The 20,584-nt window shown below is 44.6% G+C and overlaps 1 protein-coding gene across 2 annotated transcripts; it reads right to left on the bottom strand.

The window, feature by feature from the left end:
* Nucleotides 1-507: 507 nt before the first annotated feature.
* Nucleotides 508-17,049, bottom strand: pacs1a (phosphofurin acidic cluster sorting protein 1a). Of its 2 annotated transcripts, none has more exons than XM_042311491.1 (24): nt 16,468-17,049; nt 12,944-13,031; nt 12,650-12,739; nt 12,377-12,502; nt 12,039-12,183; nt 11,138-11,229; nt 10,884-10,967; nt 10,564-10,781; nt 10,370-10,463; nt 9,239-9,316; nt 6,728-6,864; nt 6,096-6,231; nt 5,789-5,893; nt 5,557-5,663; nt 5,265-5,419; nt 4,821-4,931; nt 4,485-4,593; nt 4,356-4,398; nt 4,123-4,165; nt 3,618-3,750; nt 3,244-3,482; nt 1,094-1,213; nt 899-1,000; nt 508-846 (listed from the first exon to the last, which is right to left on the bottom strand). In XM_042311491.1, exons 1-24 carry the CDS (start codon nt 16,620-16,622, stop codon nt 830-832), a joined length of 2,727 nt encoding a protein of 908 aa, XP_042167425.1. In that variant the 5' UTR covers nt 16,623-17,049; the 3' UTR covers nt 508-829. The 2 variants fall into 2 exon arrangements, with proteins under 2 accessions (XP_042167425.1, XP_042167424.1); XM_042311490.1 differs by having other exon boundaries at nt 508-827; nt 880-1,000.
* Between the last annotated feature and the right edge of the window lie 3,535 nt (nt 17,050-20,584).

Below are 20,584 nucleotides of genomic sequence, written 5' to 3' on the forward strand. Positions count from 1 at the left end.
ACCACCACAAGCTTTGAAGTAGACTAAATATTTTAGATTTCTGTAGTGTTTTAAGTGTTTGTTTCTATGACAACCCATGCCTATATGCACATAAATTCACAAGAGTTTGGGGTGCTCACACACACGCTTGTGCCACACACACAAAACAGTATCTCACAGAAAAATTATGAATCAATATAGAAAGTAAGGCTTTCTGAAAACAGGTCCAACTATTAGGATCATGGCAAGAAGAAGAAGAGAAACTCCTCATCCCTCCAGCATCAAATAACAGAGATTATGGCCTCTTCTTAGTGGCGTCAATCCATGTCATCATGTAACAACTCTCCTTGGTCCTGTAACAACTCTCCTTGGTCCTGTAACAACTCTCCTTGGTCCTGTAACAACTCTCCTTGGTCCTGTAACAACTCTCCTTGGTCCTGTAACAACTCTCCTTGGTCCTGTAACAACTCTCCTTGGTCCTGTAACAACTCTCCTTGGTCCTGTAACAACTCTCCTTGTCTGGGTTGGCCTCTAGGTGGCGGGCTTGTCTGGGTTGGCCTCTAGGTGGCGGGCTTGTCTGGGTTGGCCTCTAGGTGGCGGGCTTGTCTGGGTTGGCCTCTAGGTGGCGGGCTTGTCTGGGTTGGCCTCTAGGTGGCGGGCTTGTCTGGGTTGGCCTCTAGGTGGCGGGCTTGTCTGGGTTGGCCTCTAGGTGGCGGGCTTGTCTGGGTTGGCCTCTAGGTGGCGGGCTTGTCTGGGTTGGCCTCTAGGTGGCGGGCTTGTCTGGGTTGGCCTCTAGGTGGCGGGCTTGTCTGGGTTGGCCTCTAGGTGGCGGGCTTGTCTGGGTTGGCCTCTAGGTGGCGGGCTTGTCTGTTGGTAGGTGGCGGGCTTGTCTGGGTTGGCCTCTAGGTGGCGGGCTTGTTGTAACCAAACAGCCCCACTGGCAGGTACTTCACATGGGTGGGCCACTGGGCAGCCAGCTGGAAGAACTTGACATCAGTCCACTCCACACCGTCAACAGACACTGAAAAATAACCAATAGTTCCACGACTCCCATCTACAAGCACCTAAAAACAACCAATCATGTTGAAGCTGACCCTAGACTGGTTCAGCGTACCTTTTAGGCTGGTCTGCTGCTGCTTGGTAGAACAGATGAGTCTGGTGATGCCCTCAACCACCTGGCTTTTACAGTCTACATCCCTCTCTTTGGGCTTCTTGCCCAGGAATATGGTGGAGACTGTGGATAACACACAGAGGGGGGGAGGGGGGTCAAACCAAAACACTTAACAGCATGTACCAATTGCAAGGTTCTCATTGTAGTTAGTTATTACATTTTCTACACTACATAAGGTGCTGGTGTGTTTACGGACATATTCAATCAATCCTTATCCCAGTCTGCTGTTCCCACATGCTTCAAGAGGGCCACCATTGTTCCTGTTCCCAAGAAAGCTAAGGTAACTGAGCTAAACGACTACTGCCCCATAGCACTCACTTCCGTCATCATGAAGTGCTTTGAGAGACTAGCCAAGGACCATATCACCTCCACCCTACCTGACACCCTAGACCCACTCCAATATGCTTACCGCCCCAATAGGTCCACAGATGACGCAATCGCAACCACACTGCACACTGCCCTAACCCATCTGGACAAGAGGAATACCTATGTGAGAATGCTGTTCATCGACTACAGCTCAGCATTTAACACCATAGTACCCTCCAAACTCGTCATCAAGCTCGAGACCCTGGGTCCCGACCCCACCCTGTGCAACTGGGTACTGGACTTCCTGACGGGCCGCCCCCAGGTGGTGAGGGTAGGTAACAACATCTCCACCCTGCTGATCCTCAACACTAGGGCCCCACAAGGGTGCGTTCTGAGCCCTGTCCTGTACTCCCTGTTCACCCACGACTGTGTGGCCATGCACACCTCCAACTCAATCATCATGTTTGCAGACGACACTACTGTGGTAGGCTCGATTACCAACAACGACGAGACTGCCTACAGGGAGGAGGTGAGGGCCGTCGGAGTGTGGTGTCAGGAAAATAACCTCACACTCAACGTCAACAAAACAAAGGAGATGATCGTGGACTTCAGGAAACAGCAGAGGGAGCACCCCCCTATCCACATCGACGGGACAGTAGTGGAGAGGGTAGTACGTTTTAAGTTCCTCTGCGTACACATCATGGACAAACTGAAATGGTCCACCCACAAAGACAGCGTGGTGAAGGTGGCAAAGAAGAAGGATGAGTACAACCCCAAGAACACCATCCCAACCGTGAAACATGGAGGTGGAAACATCATTCTTTGGGGATGCTTTTCTGCAAAGGGGACAGGACGACTGCACCGTATTGAGGGGAGGATGGATAGGGCCATGTATCGCGAGATCTTGGCCAACAACCTCCTTCCCTCAGTAAGAGCATTGAAGATGGGTCGTGGCTGGGTCTTCCAGCATGACCACGACCCGAAACACACAGCCAGGGCGAGTGGCTCCGTAAGAAGCATCTCAAAGTCCTGGAGTGGCCTAGCCAGTCTCCAGACCTGAACCAAATAGAACATCTTTGGAGGGAGCTGAAAGTCCGTATTGCCTAGCGACAGCCCCGAAACCTGAAGGATCTGGAGAAGGTTTGTATGGAGGAATGGGCCAAAAATCCCTGCTGCAGTATGTGCAAACCTGGTCAAGAACTACAGGAAACGTATGATCTCTGTAATTGCAAACAAAGGTTTCTGTACCAAATATTAAGTTCTGCTTTTCTGATGTATCAAATACTTATGTCATGCAATAAAATGCTAATTAATTACTTAAAAATCATACAATGTGATTTTCTGGATTTTTCTTTTAGATTCCGTCTCTCACAGTTGAAGTGTACCTATGATACAAATTACAGACGTCTACATGCTTTGTAAGTAGGAAAACCTGCAAAATCGGCAGTGTATCAAATACTTGTTCTCCCCACTGTATATACTGTACTCGATACCATCTACTGCATCTTGCCTATGCCGTTCTGTATCATTACTCATTCATATATTTTTATGTACATATTCTTCATCCCTTCACACTTGTGTGTATAAGGTATTTGTTGTGAAATTGTTAGGTTAGATTACTCGTTGGTTATTACTGCATTGTCGGAACTAGATGCACAAGCATTTAGCTACACTCGCATTAACATCTGCTAACCATGTGTATGTGACAAATAAAATTTGATTTGGACAAACTGCATGTGAAGGACAGTCTGCTATTTCCCTACTCCTAGTCCAGCCGTTCTCCTCACCTTTCTTGTTCTTCTCCTTGGTGACCATGGTCATGGCCATGGTGTTGGCCTGGGGCTGGTTCTCAGTGGAGCCCCCTCCTGGCAGCCTGCTGACCTGCAGGGAGCAGAAGGCACTCTTCAGCGTGTTCTTGGAGCCCTTGTCACACCGCTCCCCATCCTTCTTCCGCTCTGAGCATGTCGCTACCCAATAATCCACCGTCAGCCCAATGGTGTCCACCCCATGGGACATATTTGGGCTCCTGGTTGAGAGAGAGCGAGAGGCAGAGAGTGTAAGAAACAACTCTTGTTCAACAATGTACTAAAAACGTGGGTTTAACAGCAGGGATGGTAATGAACTGTTCATGTCTGACTGTTGTACGCTGTGGTTGTCTTACACCAGTCCGCTGCTCAGGGAGGGAGATGGGGGTGTGGCAGCCTCTCTGGGCATCCCTGTGGGAGATCCATGAGATTGTGGGGAGGTAGAGGGAACAGCCAAGCTAACACTAACTGCCTCCTCAGTGTCTCCACCTGTAGGCCCAAATCAACACGTTCCTTAAAACTGCCCAGGGACAGTCCGGGAAGAGAAAGTTAAACATTAACAGACATTATAAACTGGGTGATTCGAGCCCTGAGTGCTGATTGGCTGACAGTCGTGGTATATCAGACTGTATACCACGGGTATGACAAAACATTTATTTTTACTGCTCTAATTACGTTGGTAACCAGTTTATAATAGCAATAAGGCACCTTGGGGGTTTGTGGTATATGGCCAATATACCACGGCTAAGGGCTGTATCCAGGGACGACGCGTTGTGTTGTGTGTAAGAACAGCCCTTAGCCGTGGTATATTGGCCCTCAGGACTTATTACTTAAATAGGTAGTCCAGAAATATGAACCCACCTGAATACGCCAGAGTTGGTTCAATCAACCCTACTTTCACCACCTGTCTCACACACAGGGACCAGTTAGTTAGAATCAGCATAACACTCCAGGGATGACTTGAGAATATTTTGGATATCCCTTATCTGTTGCTTTACATTGCTTAAATAAAAATTCAGGCTACAGGCGTTATTTGCAAAATAGACTGTCTCAACATCAGTATCGCTGAAAACCATCAGTACTGATTTACTTACCCCAACGAAGGGAACAAACTTCTGGTAAGAGTCTTCGTCATATCTGGTAGGGTGAAAATAATGGCCAATAAAATATGTTCTTCCTGGTTAACATTAAGGTCATATAAGTACGTAGGACAGTCCACCCACCTCTTGTTCTCGCAGGTGAGCATGGCCTCAGCGATAGGTAACTGGTGTGTGACAGAGACGCCGCTGATGTACTGCCTGATCCTTGCTGCCACGTCCACTCCGTCTGCAGCTGGAACCGGAGGGGAGGGGAACAGACAGTAAGGCTGAGTCAATCTGTAGGGAGAGCAAGCCTGACTGGATCTCAACTGTCCCCAAGCTAAAGAAGATGTGGGGCAGCTTGCACTTGTTTTCTAGTCTAATTGATATGTTGATCAAGTTCCCAAAGGCACATGCTTGAATACTACCAGCTCAGTAGGACAAGTGCAGAGAGAGAGAGAGACAAAGAGAGAGATTTACTGGAGCGAGGGGGCTCCAGGCCGCTGAACAGATCTTTCCAGGCATTGTCCAGGAACACAGAACTGTAGCGAGGGTCCAGGGAGGCCAGGTGCTTGGCTACAGGGTGACAGCCTGGAGGCAGAGTAGAGGTAGCCACACAGTGAGTCACGGTTCATACACCCAACCCTCTCAGTACTGCAGCCCACTGTACTGCAGCACTGAGCAGCCCACTGTACTGAGCTTCAGCTGCATGGGGCATAATGAGTGAAGCAACTCACTGTCAGGAGGAGTTATCAGAACATGAGAGTGGGTGTTTTTGTAAATCTTTGTTTATGCGTCACCTGAACAGGCTTATAAATAAGCATTTCATAAACATAACTCTAGATATGTACCATACGGTGTCTCACAGCAGTCACATTGTATATCTTCTAGACCCAAGCATTGTGTTAAACATCTCTCTCTTACCCAGGGGGACAACCAGGAAGTGGATGAGGCTGAGCCAATCGGATGTTTTGTTGGCCAGCTGACTGACAAAGACGTGTAGGACGGCCCCCAGGTAGCTCTGTCCCCCTGCCACCACCACCTTGACCGGCGGCGGCGTGGACGAGTTACAGTTACAGCTGCAGGAAGGGGTCAGGTTACTGGAGCACATGTATAGAAGAGGCTCATCATAGGTCGCCATTACTACACAATGAATTCAACACACACAAAGTGTGTCGAAATTGAACCGGCGAGTATTGATTCTTTGGCTACTCACAACTTCTGGATGCGTGTGAGGAGGGTGGTGAGGACAGCCTGAATTTCCACCCCACAGCAGGTACACACTACTGGCTGCTTCTGGACCAGTAGCACCTCAGACACATACTGCACACGTTTACCAGAGGACACAAACATACAGACACAGATTAACACAAATGTGCAAGTAAATATGTCCACAGGGAGTGGAAAAGTGAGGGACAATGCTGAAGATAGGAGTGAATGGAGAATACCTGTCCCTGCCAATCACTGGTGTTGACCAGGACTAGGCTGTCTGGTAGGGCAGTGTCTGAGGAGAAGACCAGATTCAGCTGGTCATACACAGCCTTCCTGGGCACCTACACACACACACACACACACACACACGCGTTCACCAGTCAAATACTGGGCGCACACATGCTTTAATGAAATAGATCAACACAACAGAATCACTACCAGTCAGAATCACCCCCTGCAAACAGAGAATCCCCATTTAAAGACTTAAAGACTCCAGGGTGAGTATGGGTACGGACTAGTGGACTGGCTCTGGTTAGGGGTCACCTGTGGGGTGCGGCTGAGCTCTGGTGACCTCTCGCTGTCAGAGCTGTTGGTGCGTTCGCTCAATGGTTTGGACAGCGCTCGCCTCTCCTTCATTGGCGTCCCACGTCTCTGCCTGGGTGTGTGCCCACCATTCAACCTGGAACACACACACACAGTCAGTGCCCACACAGACACTATGACAGAAAGTGTGGAGTGCATGTGTGGCACTGACAGGTAGTGTGTGTGTGTCTCCACATGCTTCCCATCCAAAACAGTTTGGAACAGTTTGGTGCATATATTAAGATGACATTTTGTGACGTTTGTTTGTTTTGGTCTCCAGCAAGGGTTTTTTCAGAAACCAAAGTTGACGCCCCTCCATCAGTCATTGGTCAACAGTAGGGATTCTTCAATAAAGTCTTTGTTGTCATTCAACTCGAGACGACTCGTTTTCATGCACATTTTTTCATTAAGAAATACTGTACCAAACATCTTAGTTAGATGTAAAATTGTGCGACTACGATCTCCTCTGCAAAAACTTCAAAATGAATGACAGATTACTTGATGGACAAACAGTATTTTAAGGGAGTATGCGAGCACACTCGTTCAGTTTTAGGCGCCAGCGAACCAAAGCATGTGGAAGATTTTAGACTGACCTGGGGGAGGGCATGGTGGTGTGGCTCTCACTGTTGCTGCTCCTCAGTTCCCTCGTCGGGGTCCTGGGTAGCTTCTCTGGGACAGAGACAGTGATGCAGGCGGTTGTCTCCAGTAACCCCTTCGGATCAATCAGCTCCTAAACAAACCAACAGACTAGTGATGGGAAGTTCGGCTCTTTACTGACTCTGGTCTTTTCAACTCATTCAGTCAAAAGAACAGATCTTTCGACTCATTTCGTTCATTTGAGTCATTACTTCTTAGGGCTGAGATCCCGTTAACGGGATCGATATGACAACAGCCAGTGAATGTGCAGGGCGCCAAATTCAAACAACAGAAATCTCATAATTAAAATTCATACATACAAGTATCTTACAAGTATCTTATACCATTTTAAAAGGTAATCTTGTTGTTTCAAATATGCTTTACAGTGAAAGCACCCCAAACAATTATGTTAGGTCAGAGCCAAGTCACAGAAAAACACAGCCATTTTTCCAGCCAAAATCATAAATATAATTAATCACTAACCTCTGATGATCTTCATCAGATGACACTCATAGGACTTCATGTTACACAATACATGTATGTTTTGCTCGATAAAGTTCATATTTGTATAAAACAACCTCAGTATACATTGGCACGTTATGTTCAGTAGTTCCAAAAACATCCAGCGATTTTACAGAGAGCCACATCAATTTACAGAAATACTCATTATAAATGTTGATGAAAATACAAGTGTTATACATGGAATACTTTAGATAAGCTTCTCCTTCATGCAACCGATGTGTCAGATTTCAAAAAAGCTTTACGGAAAAAGCACACTATGCAATAATCTGACTACAGAGTTCAGAGCCCAAACAAGCCGAAAAGATATCAGCCATATTGTGCAGTCAACAGAAGTCAGAAATAACATTATAAATATTCACTTACCTTTGATGATCTTCATCCGAATGCACTCCCAGGAATCCCAGTTCCACAATAAATGTTTGTTTTGTTCAATAATGTCCATCATTTATGTCCAAATAGCTACTTTTGTTAGCGCGTTTTGTAATCAAATCCAGTCACAAAGCGCGTTAACTAGTTGCAAAAGTAATGTCAAAAAGTTCCATTACAGTCCATAGAAACATGTCAAACAATGTATAGAATCAATCTTCAGGATGATTTTAACTTAAATCTTCAATAATGTTCCAACCGGAGAATTCCTTTGTCTTCGGAAATGCAATGGAACGTGAGCTACCTCTCACGTGAATGAGCGTCACGAGTTTGTGGCACATTGCCAAGACCACTGACTCAAAGAGCCCGCATGAGCCCCTCCTTTACAGTAGAAGCCTCAAACAAGTTTCTAAAGACGGGTGACATCTAGTGGAAGCCTTAGGAAGAGCAACATGACCAATATCCCACTGTATCTTCAATAGGGAATGAGTTGAATATCGACCAACCTCAGATTTCCCACTTCCTGGTTGGATTTTTTCTCAGGTTTTTTCCTGCCATATGAGTTCTGTTATACTCACAGACAAACAGTTTTAGAAACGATCCAAATATACTAATAACATGCATATATTGGCAACTGGGACTAAGTAGCAGGCAGTTTACTCTGGGAACCTCTGGGCACCTTATTCATCCAAGCTACTCAATACTGCCCCCAACCATAAGAAGTTTTAACATTCAGACGCTCATTCACATGTTGTTCACCATCGGGGGCTTTGTTGGAGCTGTCATTTGTGACGGAGACTTTAAACAATGTACATTTGTTGATTGTAAGGCATTCAGATCAGATGATTTCAAGATGCATTTAAAACAAGGTCTAGACTCTTGGTGGAATGCAAATTGCAGCCCCCCAAAATATTTGTTCTCAGGTTCTTGTTGAGCAGAGGCTGTGTATGTTTCGGTTTTACAAAGCTGTGTCCCTCATAACATTCAATAATCAAATATTTGAAGTAATTCTTGCACCATGCGATCAATGATCAGTTCTTAACATGGATTTTTCTTCTCTATGCTCATGATCTCTTTTTCTGTGCATCTATGACAGACAGCTGATTTTTATTTTATTTTATTTTACCTTTATTTAACCAGGTAGGCAAGTTGAGAACAAGTTCTCATTTACAATTGCGACCTGGCCAAGATAAAGCAAAGCAGTTCGACAGATACAACGACACAGAGTTACACATGGAGTAAAACAAACATACAGTCAATAATACAGTATAAACAAGTCTGATGGTAGGAGCAGGTCTCTGGAGCTGCTGTTGGAGGAGCGTGTATTAACCCTGCTGTACGACTAGAAAATCAAACTAACTACTATAATAAAAAACTAATCATGACTAGAGTCCGGTAAAAAAAAAAAGAGTTGTTTGCGAACTGCACATCACTACAACAGATAGCCAGACAGACAACCAATAGACAGACAGACAGACAGACAGCAACACATAACACTGAAATGCACAGGACACCAATGAGAGAGGGAGAGTAAGAGAGCAGAGAAAAAAGAGTGTATGTGGGGAGTTGGATGGTCTCACCTGAGTGTCTGTCTTAGAGTCATCCAGGTTGCGGGAGCGAGTGCAGTTCATCTTGCCTGATTGGGGCTGATCTCCTTGCTGCAAGTCAGACAGCAAGAAAACAGTGGTCAGACAGCAGGAAACCAGTGGTCATTGGGAGTGGACTTAGATGACCAGCTAACTGTACTTTGCTCCAACTCTACTCCAATTCTAACTGTACTGTACTCTACTCGTACTCTACCTGTACTCTGCTCTACCTGTACTCTGCTCTACCTGTACTCTGCTCTACCTGTACTCTGCTCTACCTGTACTCTACTCGTGCTCCAACTGTACTCTACTCGTGCTCCAACTGTACTCTACTCGTGCTCTGCTCCTACTCTACTCCAATTCTAACTGTACTGTACTCTACTCGTGCTCTACCTGTACTCTGCTCTACCTGTACTCTGCTCTACCTGTACTCTGCTCTACCTGTACTCTGCTCTACCTGTACTCTGCTCGTGCTCCAACTGTACTCTACTCGTGCTCCAACTGTACTCTACTCGTGCTCTGCTCCTACTCTACTCCAACTGTGCTCTACTCTACCTGTGCTCTACACTACCTGTGCTCCAACTGTACTCTACTCGTGCTCTGCTCCTACTCCAACTGTGCTCTACTCTACCTGTGCTCTACTCTACCTGTGCTCTACTCTACCTGTGCTCAACCTGTGCTCTACTCTACCTGTGCTCTACCTACCTGTGCTCAACCTGTGCTCTACTCCAACTGTGCTCTACTCTACCTGTGCTCTACACTACCTGTGCTCCAACTGTACTCTACTCGTGCTCTGCTCCTACTCCAACTGTGCTCTACTCTACCTGTGCTCCAACTGTACTATACCCTACTCTGCTCCAACTGTACTCTTACTCTACCTGTGCTCTTACTCTGCCTGTGCTCTTACTCTGCCTGTGCTCTACTCTGCCTGTGCTCTACTCTGCCTGTGCTCTACTCTGCCTGTGCTCTACTCTACCTGTGCTCTACTCTACCTGTGCTCTAATCTACCTGTGCTCTACCCTGCTCCAACTGTACTCTACCCTGCTCCAACTGTACTCTACCCTGCTCCAACTGTACTCATACTCTGCTCCAACTGTACTCATACTCTGCTCCAACTGTACTCACTGGGCTCAGGGTGTCTTTGGGCAGACTGCACCTGCTGTTCAGACTGCCAAACTCGGTCTGCGAGCTGGACTGGGATATGCCCTCAAAGAAGGGCCTGGACGGTCAGAGAGAGTAGAGGTCACCAGAGTTCTGTTAGGTGGATGTTTGTGAGAACATACATGTGTTAGCTACAAATAAGTCTGGTGTGTCATGACCTGAGCTTGGGTTTGGGTGTGCTGAGGATGCTGTCCGTCTCCTCCATCTCTGGGCCGCTGTCACTGTGGTTGTACATCTCTAGACTGTCATAGAGCTCATCCAGGTCCTCCTCCACATCACAGATGTGCTCTTGGGACACGTGCTTCAGGCCAAAGTCCACCTCATCAGACACTTTAAACCTCTTCAACAAGGCCACAAACTTCTGCTTGATGTTGGGCTGCCGGGTTAAAGGAACACATAGATATGAAACGGTATGACTAGAAGAGTGGCGGGTAGTCACAACAGCAAAGACAGACAGATCAGTAGACTTAATGCTTACATGACCTCTGGTGATGGAGGCTGCAGAGGTGAGTTTGCGTCTGTGCTTCTTCTTCCTCATGTCATCTTCTTCGTCGAACAGATACTGAAACAGAGGGAGGATCAACTTAGTGGTCAAACTGGATAGACACCCCATCAAACTGGACAGACACCCCATCAAACTGGACAGACACCCCATCAAACTGGACAGACACTCCATCAAACTGGACAGACACTCCATCCAAACCCATCCCCCCTCCTCTCCCTCCTCCTCACCTGGATGTGAGCAGGGTCATCACTCCCGTCCTGCTCTGATGAATAGCTCTCTTCCTCTTCCTCAGAGTAGTTGTCAATGTCAGGGGAGCGGTCTGTGAGTTACAGGGAGCCAGAGAAGAGATACGTAATGTATAGGTGTAGGATAAGGAGATGGGGGGGAGGGGAAGAAGGGGGAGGAGAAAATGACGAGGGGGAGGGGACGTGAATACATTATGATGAGAATAGTATGTAAACCTGGTGTTTCGCGAGTAAGACAGTGGCTGATTGGATGGTTAAACCTGGTGTTACGTGAGTAAGGCAGTGGCTGATTGGATGGTTAAACCTGGTGTTACGTGAGTAAGGCAGTGGCTGATTGGATGGTTAAACCTGGTGTTATGTGGGTAAGGCCGTGGCTGATTGAATGGTTAAACCTGGTGTTACGTGAGTAAGGCAGTGGCTGATTGGATGGTTAAACCTGGTGTTACGTGAGTAAGGCAGTGGCTGATTGGATGGTTAAACCTGGTGTTACGTGAGTAAGGCAATGGCTGATTGAATGGTTAAACCTGGTGTTTCGCGAGTAAGACAGTGGCTGATTGGATGGTTAAACCTGGTGTTACGTGAGTAAGGCAGTGGCTGATTGGATGGTTAAACCTGGTGTTACGTGAGTAAGGCAGTGGCTGATTGGATGGTTAAACCTGGTGTTATGTGGGTAAGGCCGTGGCTGATTGGATGATTCCGATGACTGACCATGGTGTGGTACGGGTACCTACATGTTGAACTGTTCAATACACTGACATTGTGGATACTTACAAACAATTCTATACAAGCACATTGCCCATTGTTAAAAATATTTCTTGGGTCCATGTTGAAGGCCTTACTTCCCTACAGTTTGTCTCCTATGCTCTCTTTGGGTCTCCCTTACCTGACAGTTTGGCCTTGGACACCTCGTAGTCGATGGGCTGGCTGGAGAGCGAGTAGACCCTCATCTCAGCCACAGTCACAGCCGTGTCCTTCACTGTGGTGTGGAGAGCCAACACACGGGCTCCCTCACTGGGATGCTGCATCACCTGGGGAGGAGGTGGGGGGAGAAGAGAGCGAGACAATGGGGGGTAACAATTACAAAAGAGGGGGAGAGAGGGAAACGACAGGAGACGAAAGAGACACAGTAGTGTAGATGCAGGATGGCGTTTTATACAAACAAAAGCCTCAATGATCGTAATTATTGCAGCTAACAGCTGGGGTCAGGTGAAGCCCTCTTACCTCTGCCATGTTGATAAGGCCCAGAGCCAGGGTCTTATAGCCCAGAATGGTGCGGTTCTTGTACCTCTTCCTCCTCTGCAACATGATCTGCAGTCTGTTGGCATCTCGTTTCAAAAAATGTGGATACTGGAGGAAGTAAAGATGGTGAGGTTGACAGAATCAAAGAGGCACTGGAAATATAGTCTTTGGAAATTTTAAAAAGCATCTGCCTCTCGTCCACACACCATTTGCATACGCATAACTGTCTGTGCAAAAACCCCCAGGGTAACTCACTTGCAAGGAGAATGTCAGCTGAAGATCAGTCTCTGTCAGTCCAGCCGATGCCAACAGGATCTCATTGGAACGTAAAATGCGCTTAGATCCCTAAGAGGATATTCCACACGTTATACGTCTCCTTATACATCGTTATACATCGTTATACATCTCCTTATACATCTCCATGGATCAACAAGTTCTGACTAGTCACTTGTGTAGAGTTATAAACACTAAAGAAAGTACTTCTGCAAAACATCCTACTACTCTACATCTATGTATACTTTGTGGAAGGGGGAATGTGAAGAGGGTCACCTGGAGTTTGACTGCAATGACAACAGAGGTTAGGTCTCTGTCCAGCTCCTGAAGCATCAGCAGCTTCTTCAGGGTAACAGTGAAGAGCCTGGGTTTGGAGAAAAGGGGATATTCATATTTATCTGTTTAGTCTGAACCAACTACATGAGGGAAGAAAGTATCAGTCTAGTCTTTGACAATGACACGTGTTTTTTTACTCACTAAAGCATTAGAGAGAGAGAGATAGACGAGAGAGAGAGACAGGTGAGGGTTACCAGTGAACAGCTGATTGGGTTAGGAGATGTCTGGGTAATAATTTATATATTTCCTAAAACCATGCCAAAGACATGGCACTGGAGGCTAAATAGAAATAGATAAAGTGATTAAAAGCCGCCCAGGCTCCTTCTTAATTGCATTTGTACAAATAGATAACATATGATGAGGTGCATTCTCCTTTAAATAAGGACTTTACTGAGAATCAGAACTAGAGGGAGGAAACAAGAGTTACCCCAGCATCAAGTCAAGGCCAAAAGCCCAGCTTCAAGGCTCTATACATGAAAGAAAGAAAAACATTTCAACATACTATACAGAGTATACGGACCATTTTAAGAGAAACAAATCATTTTCATCCAGCTCTTCTTCAAATCCACCCACATCCTCTCTCCATTTTCCCTGCCAGAGAGCAACCCCGCAGGCAGCCTTGACCCTTCGGAGGGGTCCGTCTACAGTCCACACACCACCCCCACTCCTACCCCCTCTTCTCTATTGCTACAAGACAAAAAGCAGTATCAGAAAAATTTGTAGCATTGGTAACATTTAAATCATCTGTTAGACGTCGTAATGGACGAGTAGGCCCTGCTTACCAACAGTCTGTAGGCGTATACATGTAGGAAGAAGTAGTAATTAGCTAATCGTTTATGTTGCTTCTACTCAGTATGTGCTGTATAATTATTTATTCTGACAGCATGTTGTCTTCCTGTGGGGTTTAGGAGCAGCTGTCTATGGCACCCTGCCTGCACAACTGCTCAGGGATATGTTGATTTGGAGCCTTTACATCCTGGTCAGTTACAATCTTGGACTCCTTCTTCATGATCCTCCAAACATTGTTTTTCATTATACAGTTGAATGTTCTCTTCCTTTAAAAAGGTTCGATCTGCCACTTCTATATACATTTCTAGTCTTTTAAATCAATGATATACAGTGCATTCAGACCCCTTGACTTTTTCCACATTTGGTTACGTTACAGCCTTACTCTAAAATGGATTCAATCATTTTTTTCTCTCATCAATCTACACACAATAACCCATAATGACAAAGCAAAAACAGGTTTAGAAATGTTTGCTAATTTATTCAAAATAAATCACATTCACATATGTATTCAGACTCTTTACTCAGTACTTTGTTGAAGCACATTTGGCAGCGATTACAGCCTCAAGTGTTCTTGGGTATGAAGCTTGGAACACCTGTATTTGGGGAGTTTCTCCCATTCTTCTCTGCAGATCCTCTCAAGCTCTGTCAGGTTGGATGGGGAGCGTCGCTGCATAGCTATTTTCAGGTCTCTCCAGAGATGTCTGGGCTCGGGTTGGGCCACTCAAGGACATTCAGAGGCTTGTCCCGAAGCCACTCCTGTGTTGTCTTGGCTGTGTGCTTAGGGTCATAACTCCTGTTGGAAGGTGAACCTTCGCCCCAGTCTGAAGTCCTGAGCCCTCTGGAGCAGATTTTCATCAAGGATCACTCTGTACTTTGCTCCGTTCATCTTTCCCTCTATCCTGACTAGTATACCAGTCCCTCCCGCTGAAAAACATCCCCACAGCATGATGCTGCCACCACCATACTTCACAGTAGGGATGGTGCCAGGTTTCCTCCAGACATAACACTTGGCATTCAGGCCAAAGTGTTCAATCTTGGTTTCATCAGACCAGAGAATCTTGTTTCTCATGGTCTGAGAATCCTTTAGGTGCCTTTTGGCAAACTCCAAGCGGGCTGTCATTTGCCTTTTACTGAGGAGTGGCTTCCGTCTGACCACTCTACCATAAAGGCCTGAATAGTGCAGTGCTGCAGAGATGGTTGTCCTTCTGTAAGGTTCTCCCATCTCCACAGAGGAACTCTGGAGCTCTGTCAGAGTGACCATTGGGTTCTTGGTCACCTCCCTGACCAAGGCCCTTCTCCCCCGATTGCTCAGTTTGGCTGGGCGGCCAGCTCTAGGAAGAGTCTAGGTGGTTCCGAACTTCTTCCATTTAAGAATGATTGAGGCCACTGTGTTCTTGGAGACCTTCAATGCTGCAGAAATTGTTTGGTACCTTTCCACAGATCTATGCCTTGACACAATCCTGTCTAGCATTTACTTCGACCTCATGCTTGGTTTTTGCTCTGACATGCACTGTCAACTGGAGGGACCTTATATAGACAGGTGTGTGTGTTTCCAAATCATATCCAATCAATTGAATTTACCACAGGTGGACTCCAATCAAGTTGTAGAAACATCTCAAGGATGATAAATGGAAACAGGATGCACCTGAGCTCAATTTCGAGTCTCATACAAAAGGGTCTGAATACTTTGGTAATTAAGGTATTTTTTTATTATTTTTTTTGTAATAAAATTAGCAAACATTTCTAAAAAACATTTTTGCTATGTCATTATGGGGTATTGTGTGTATATTGATTTTTTTTTAATCCCTCATCAATTTTAGAATAAGGCTGTAATGTAACAAAATGTGAAAAAAGTCAAGGGGTCTGAATACTTTCCAAATACACTGCACAGTATAAACCCATTGATTCTTGTGTTGAAGAATAACTCAAATGCCTCATGAGCTTATCTCAACTGTCATATTCTATCAGAACCCAAAATATAAGCCTGTTTATTCTATAGTTTGTAAACAATGTAATTGTGAACAAACATTGTATAGCCTCAAAACAGAGTTAAACCTATCATGTTGTTCTCATTGATGATAAGTCCTTGCATCCATAGCTGTCTATGAATTTGAGCCCCATCCCTCTACTGTTTTCCAAAACAATGGTGGAGTGTTCACTTTATTATGGTTTGAATTTAGGATTTCCCCTTTAAAGACACTCCCTAATATTCACTACCAGCAGCCTACCACAACCCGCTAATTGTATCAATGTGACTACTACACTTTGCAGACATTTTTATTTTATTTAACCAGGCAAGTCACCTGAATATTGATATTTACAGTCAATTGCAGCACTGCAAGTTGTATTATTCAAAATCAAATACAAAAATAGGCCTCTGCTGTTATTTGAACTTGAATAATATTATTATATGATGTTATTTTCATGAACTCATTAATTTGTTGAACTTGTATTCTACCTAGGTCTACATAACTTCTCTCGCGGTGGGGAAACAGGTGACTTCGTCCCACTGATTCAACAGTATATCAAGACTACGTCTGACCGCAGAAGCCGATACTATGTAGCAACTTCTTTATAATAATGTCATTCGATTACGATTGAAAACCTTGACTGTCAGAATCAGATGTTATCAGGGCACTTCAAAACGCCAAGCCATAGTTTTTAGACGGTCATACCTGGGCACACAGCTTGGAGATGAGCGATCAATTTCCCAGGTTGCATACAGGTTCATTTGAACCGGACGGTTCGGGGAGATAGTTACTGTCTTGGACGGCTGCATATGTGGAGATGGCGTGCCCCCAATCCGCGGGAGACCCCCTCTCTCCGACATATTGAAGGTGTTTTAGATGTGGAAGAAAAATACCTTTCATTCAGTTTCCCGACTTGTGCATACCGATATTTTCAGCACACTCGGATGCTTTAAATTGCGCTTTCATAAAACAGAATTCCATTACTTCTTGCTTGTTTTTCTGTTCTGCAGTCCACATTTGATGCGATTAGGTCAAAAGTTCGATGTTTTTCATAGCAGGAAGCGGAAATTTGTTCTCCGGGGAGCACAAATGAATAGCTACGCCTCTCGTTAAAGATGCACTCCAGTCCTGGCAACAGTTCTTCTCAATAATATTAATGTGAGAGTTAGGGCGTCAGAGCAGGTGCATATGGTTTGCGTGCGTGCGTTCTCTCTCCCACACACGCCCGCATAGAGAGCTATTATTGTAACGCCAGCGTCTCAGAGCTGCCACACACACTAAGGAAAGGAGAGGAGGCATGATACCAGCAGAGTCAACCCAATTGGAACATCAGTGTATCCTACTCGTTGATAATTATAGCCTACATCTTACAATGCTCATTATGACCCCGTAGACATCTTATAAGATATTCGATGTTTCATGTCATTTTAATAAAACAAGGTTTCACCCAATAGAAACCTACAAATCTTATTAGGATATTTATTGCTTATAAGGTTGAGATAGCCAACATGTGATTGTGGAACTTTAAAGCAGTGGCTGTGTTAGATTAAGAAAATGAATGATCCGGAAAAGCAAAACTTACTTTATCGGATCAGAATCACCTTTATTTGGCAAACACATTTGCATATATGAATTTCACTTGTTGAAATGGTGCTGTCACAATAAACAGAATATACAGACAGACGATAAACAGGTTATACAGACGATAAACAGGATATACAGACGATAAACAGGATATACTGATGATAAACAGGATATACATACAGACACTAAACAGGATATACAGACGATAAACAGAATATACTGATGATAAACAGGATATACTGATGATAAACAGGATATACAGACAATAAACAGGATATACTGATGATAAACAGGATATACAGATGATAAACAGGATATACAGACGATAAACAGGATATACAGACGATAAACAGGATATACAGATGATAAACAGGATATACATACAGACACTAAACAGGATATACAGACGATAAACAGAATATACTGATGATAAACAGGATATACAGACGATAAACAGGCTATACAGACAATAAACAGGATATACAGACGATAAACAGGATATACAGACGACAAACAGGATATACTGATGATAAACAGGATATACAGACAATAGGATGTACATATGATAAACATGATATACATACAGACAATAAACAGGATATACTGATGATAAACAGGATATACTGATGATAAACAGGATATACAGACAATAAACAGAATATACAGACAGACGATAAACAGGATATACAGACGATAAACAGGATATACTGATGATAAACAGGATATACAGATGATAAACAGGATATACATACAGACACTAAACAGGATATACAGACGATAAACAGAATATACTGATGATAAACAGGATATACAGACGATAAACAGGCTATACAGACAATAAACAGGATATACAGACGATAAACAGGATATACAGACGACAAACAGGATATACTGATGATAAACAGGATATACAGACAATAGGATGTACATATGATAAACATGATATACATACAGACAATAAACAGGATATACAGACGATAAGCAGGGTATTCAGACAGACGATTAACAGGATTTACAGACAGACGATAAATAGGATATACAGACGATAAACAGGATATACAGACAGATGATAAACAGGATATGCAGACGATAAACACAATATACAGACATACGACAAACAGGATATACCGACGATAAACAGGATATACAGACACACGACAAACAGGATATACTGATGATAAACAGGATATACAGACGATAAACATGATATACATACAGACACTAAACAGGATATACAGACAGATGATAAACAGGATATGCAGACAATAAACAGGATATACAGACAATAAACAGGATATGCAGACAATAAACAGGATATGCAGACAATAAACAGGATATGCAGACAATAAACAGGATATACCGACGATAAACAGGATATACAGACACACGACAAACAGGATATACTGATGATAAACAGGATATACAGACGATAAACATGATATACATACAGACACTAAACAGGATATACAGACAGATGATAAACAGGATATGCAGACAATAAACAGGATATACAGACAGATATAAACAGGATATACAGACAGATGACAAACAGGATATACTGATGATAAACAGAATATACAGATGATAAACATGATATACATACAGACACTAAACAGGATATACAGACAGATGATAAACAGGATATGCAGACGATAAACAGGATATACAGACAGATGATAAATAGGATATACAGACAGATGACAAACAGGATATACTAATGATAAACAGGATATACAGATGATAAAAAGGATATACAGACAGACGATAAACAGGATACACAGACAGACGATAAACAGGATATACAGACGATAAACAGGATATACAGACAGACGATAAACAGGATATACAGACGATAAACAGGATACACAGACAGACGATGAACAGGATATACAGACGATAAACAGGATATAAAGACGATAAACAGGATATACCAACGATAAACAGAATATACAGACGATAAACAGGATATCCAGACGATAAACAGGATATACAGACTGTGGGATCACGCTCTCCTCAGCCAATGTGAGTAAGACCTTTAACAGGTCAACATTCACAAGGCCGCAGGGCCTGACAGATTACCAGGACATGTACTGTGAGCATGCGCTGACCAACTGGCAAGTGTCTTCACTGACATTTTCAACCTCTCCCTGTCCGAGTTTGTAATACCAACATGTTTTAAGCAGACCACCATAGTCCTTGTGCCCAAGAATAGTAAGGTAACCTGCCTAAATGACTACCGACCCGTAGCACCCACGTCTGTAGCCATGAAGTGCTTTAAAAGGCTGGTCATGGCTCACATCAACACCATTATCCCAGAATCCCTAGACCCACTCCAATTTTCATACCGCCCTAACAGATCCACAGATGATGCAATCGCTATTGCACTCCACACTGCCCTTTCTCACCTGGACAAAAGGAACACCTATGTGAGAATGCTATTCATTGACTACAGCTCAGCATTCATCACCATTGTGCCCTCAAAGCTCACCAATAAGCTAAAGACCCTGGGACTAAACACCTCACTCTGCAACTGGATCCTGGACTTCCGGATGGGCCGCCCCCAGGTGGTAAGGGTAGGTAACCACACATCCGCCACGCGGATCCTCAACACAGGGGCTCCTCAGGGGTGCGTGCTCAGTCCCCTCCTGTACTCCGTGTTCACTCATGACTGCACGGCCAGGCATGACTCCAACACCATCATTAAGTTTGCTGATGACACAACACTGGAAGGCCTGATCACAAACAAAGACGAGACAGCCTATAGGGAGGAGGTCAGAGACCTGGCCGTGTGGTGCCAGGACAAGAACAAAGCCTCAGTGTAATCAAGACAAAGAAGATGATTGTGGACTACAGGAAAAGGATGACCGAAGCACCCCCCATTCTCATCGACGGGGCTGTAGTGGAGCTGGTTGAGAGCTTCAAGATCCTTGGTGTCCACATCACCAACAAACTAACATGGTCCAAGTACACCAAGACAGAGAGCAAGAGAGAGCATGAGAGCACAACAAAACCTATTCCCCCTCAGGAGATTGAACAGATTTGGCATGGGTCCTCAGATCCTTAAAAGGTTCTACAGCTGTACCATTGAGAGCATTATGACTAGTTGCATCACTGCCTGGTATGGCAACTGCTCGGCCTCCGACCCACAAGGCACTACAGAGGGTAGCGCGTGCGGCCCAGTACATCACTGGGGCCAAGCTTCCTGCCATCCAGGACCTCTATACCAGGCAGTGTCAGA

Source organism: Oncorhynchus tshawytscha, linkage group LG33 (assembly GCF_018296145.1).
Source record: "Oncorhynchus tshawytscha isolate Ot180627B linkage group LG33, Otsh_v2.0, whole genome shotgun sequence".
NCBI classification, from domain to species: domain Eukaryota; kingdom Metazoa; phylum Chordata; class Actinopteri; order Salmoniformes; family Salmonidae; genus Oncorhynchus; species Oncorhynchus tshawytscha.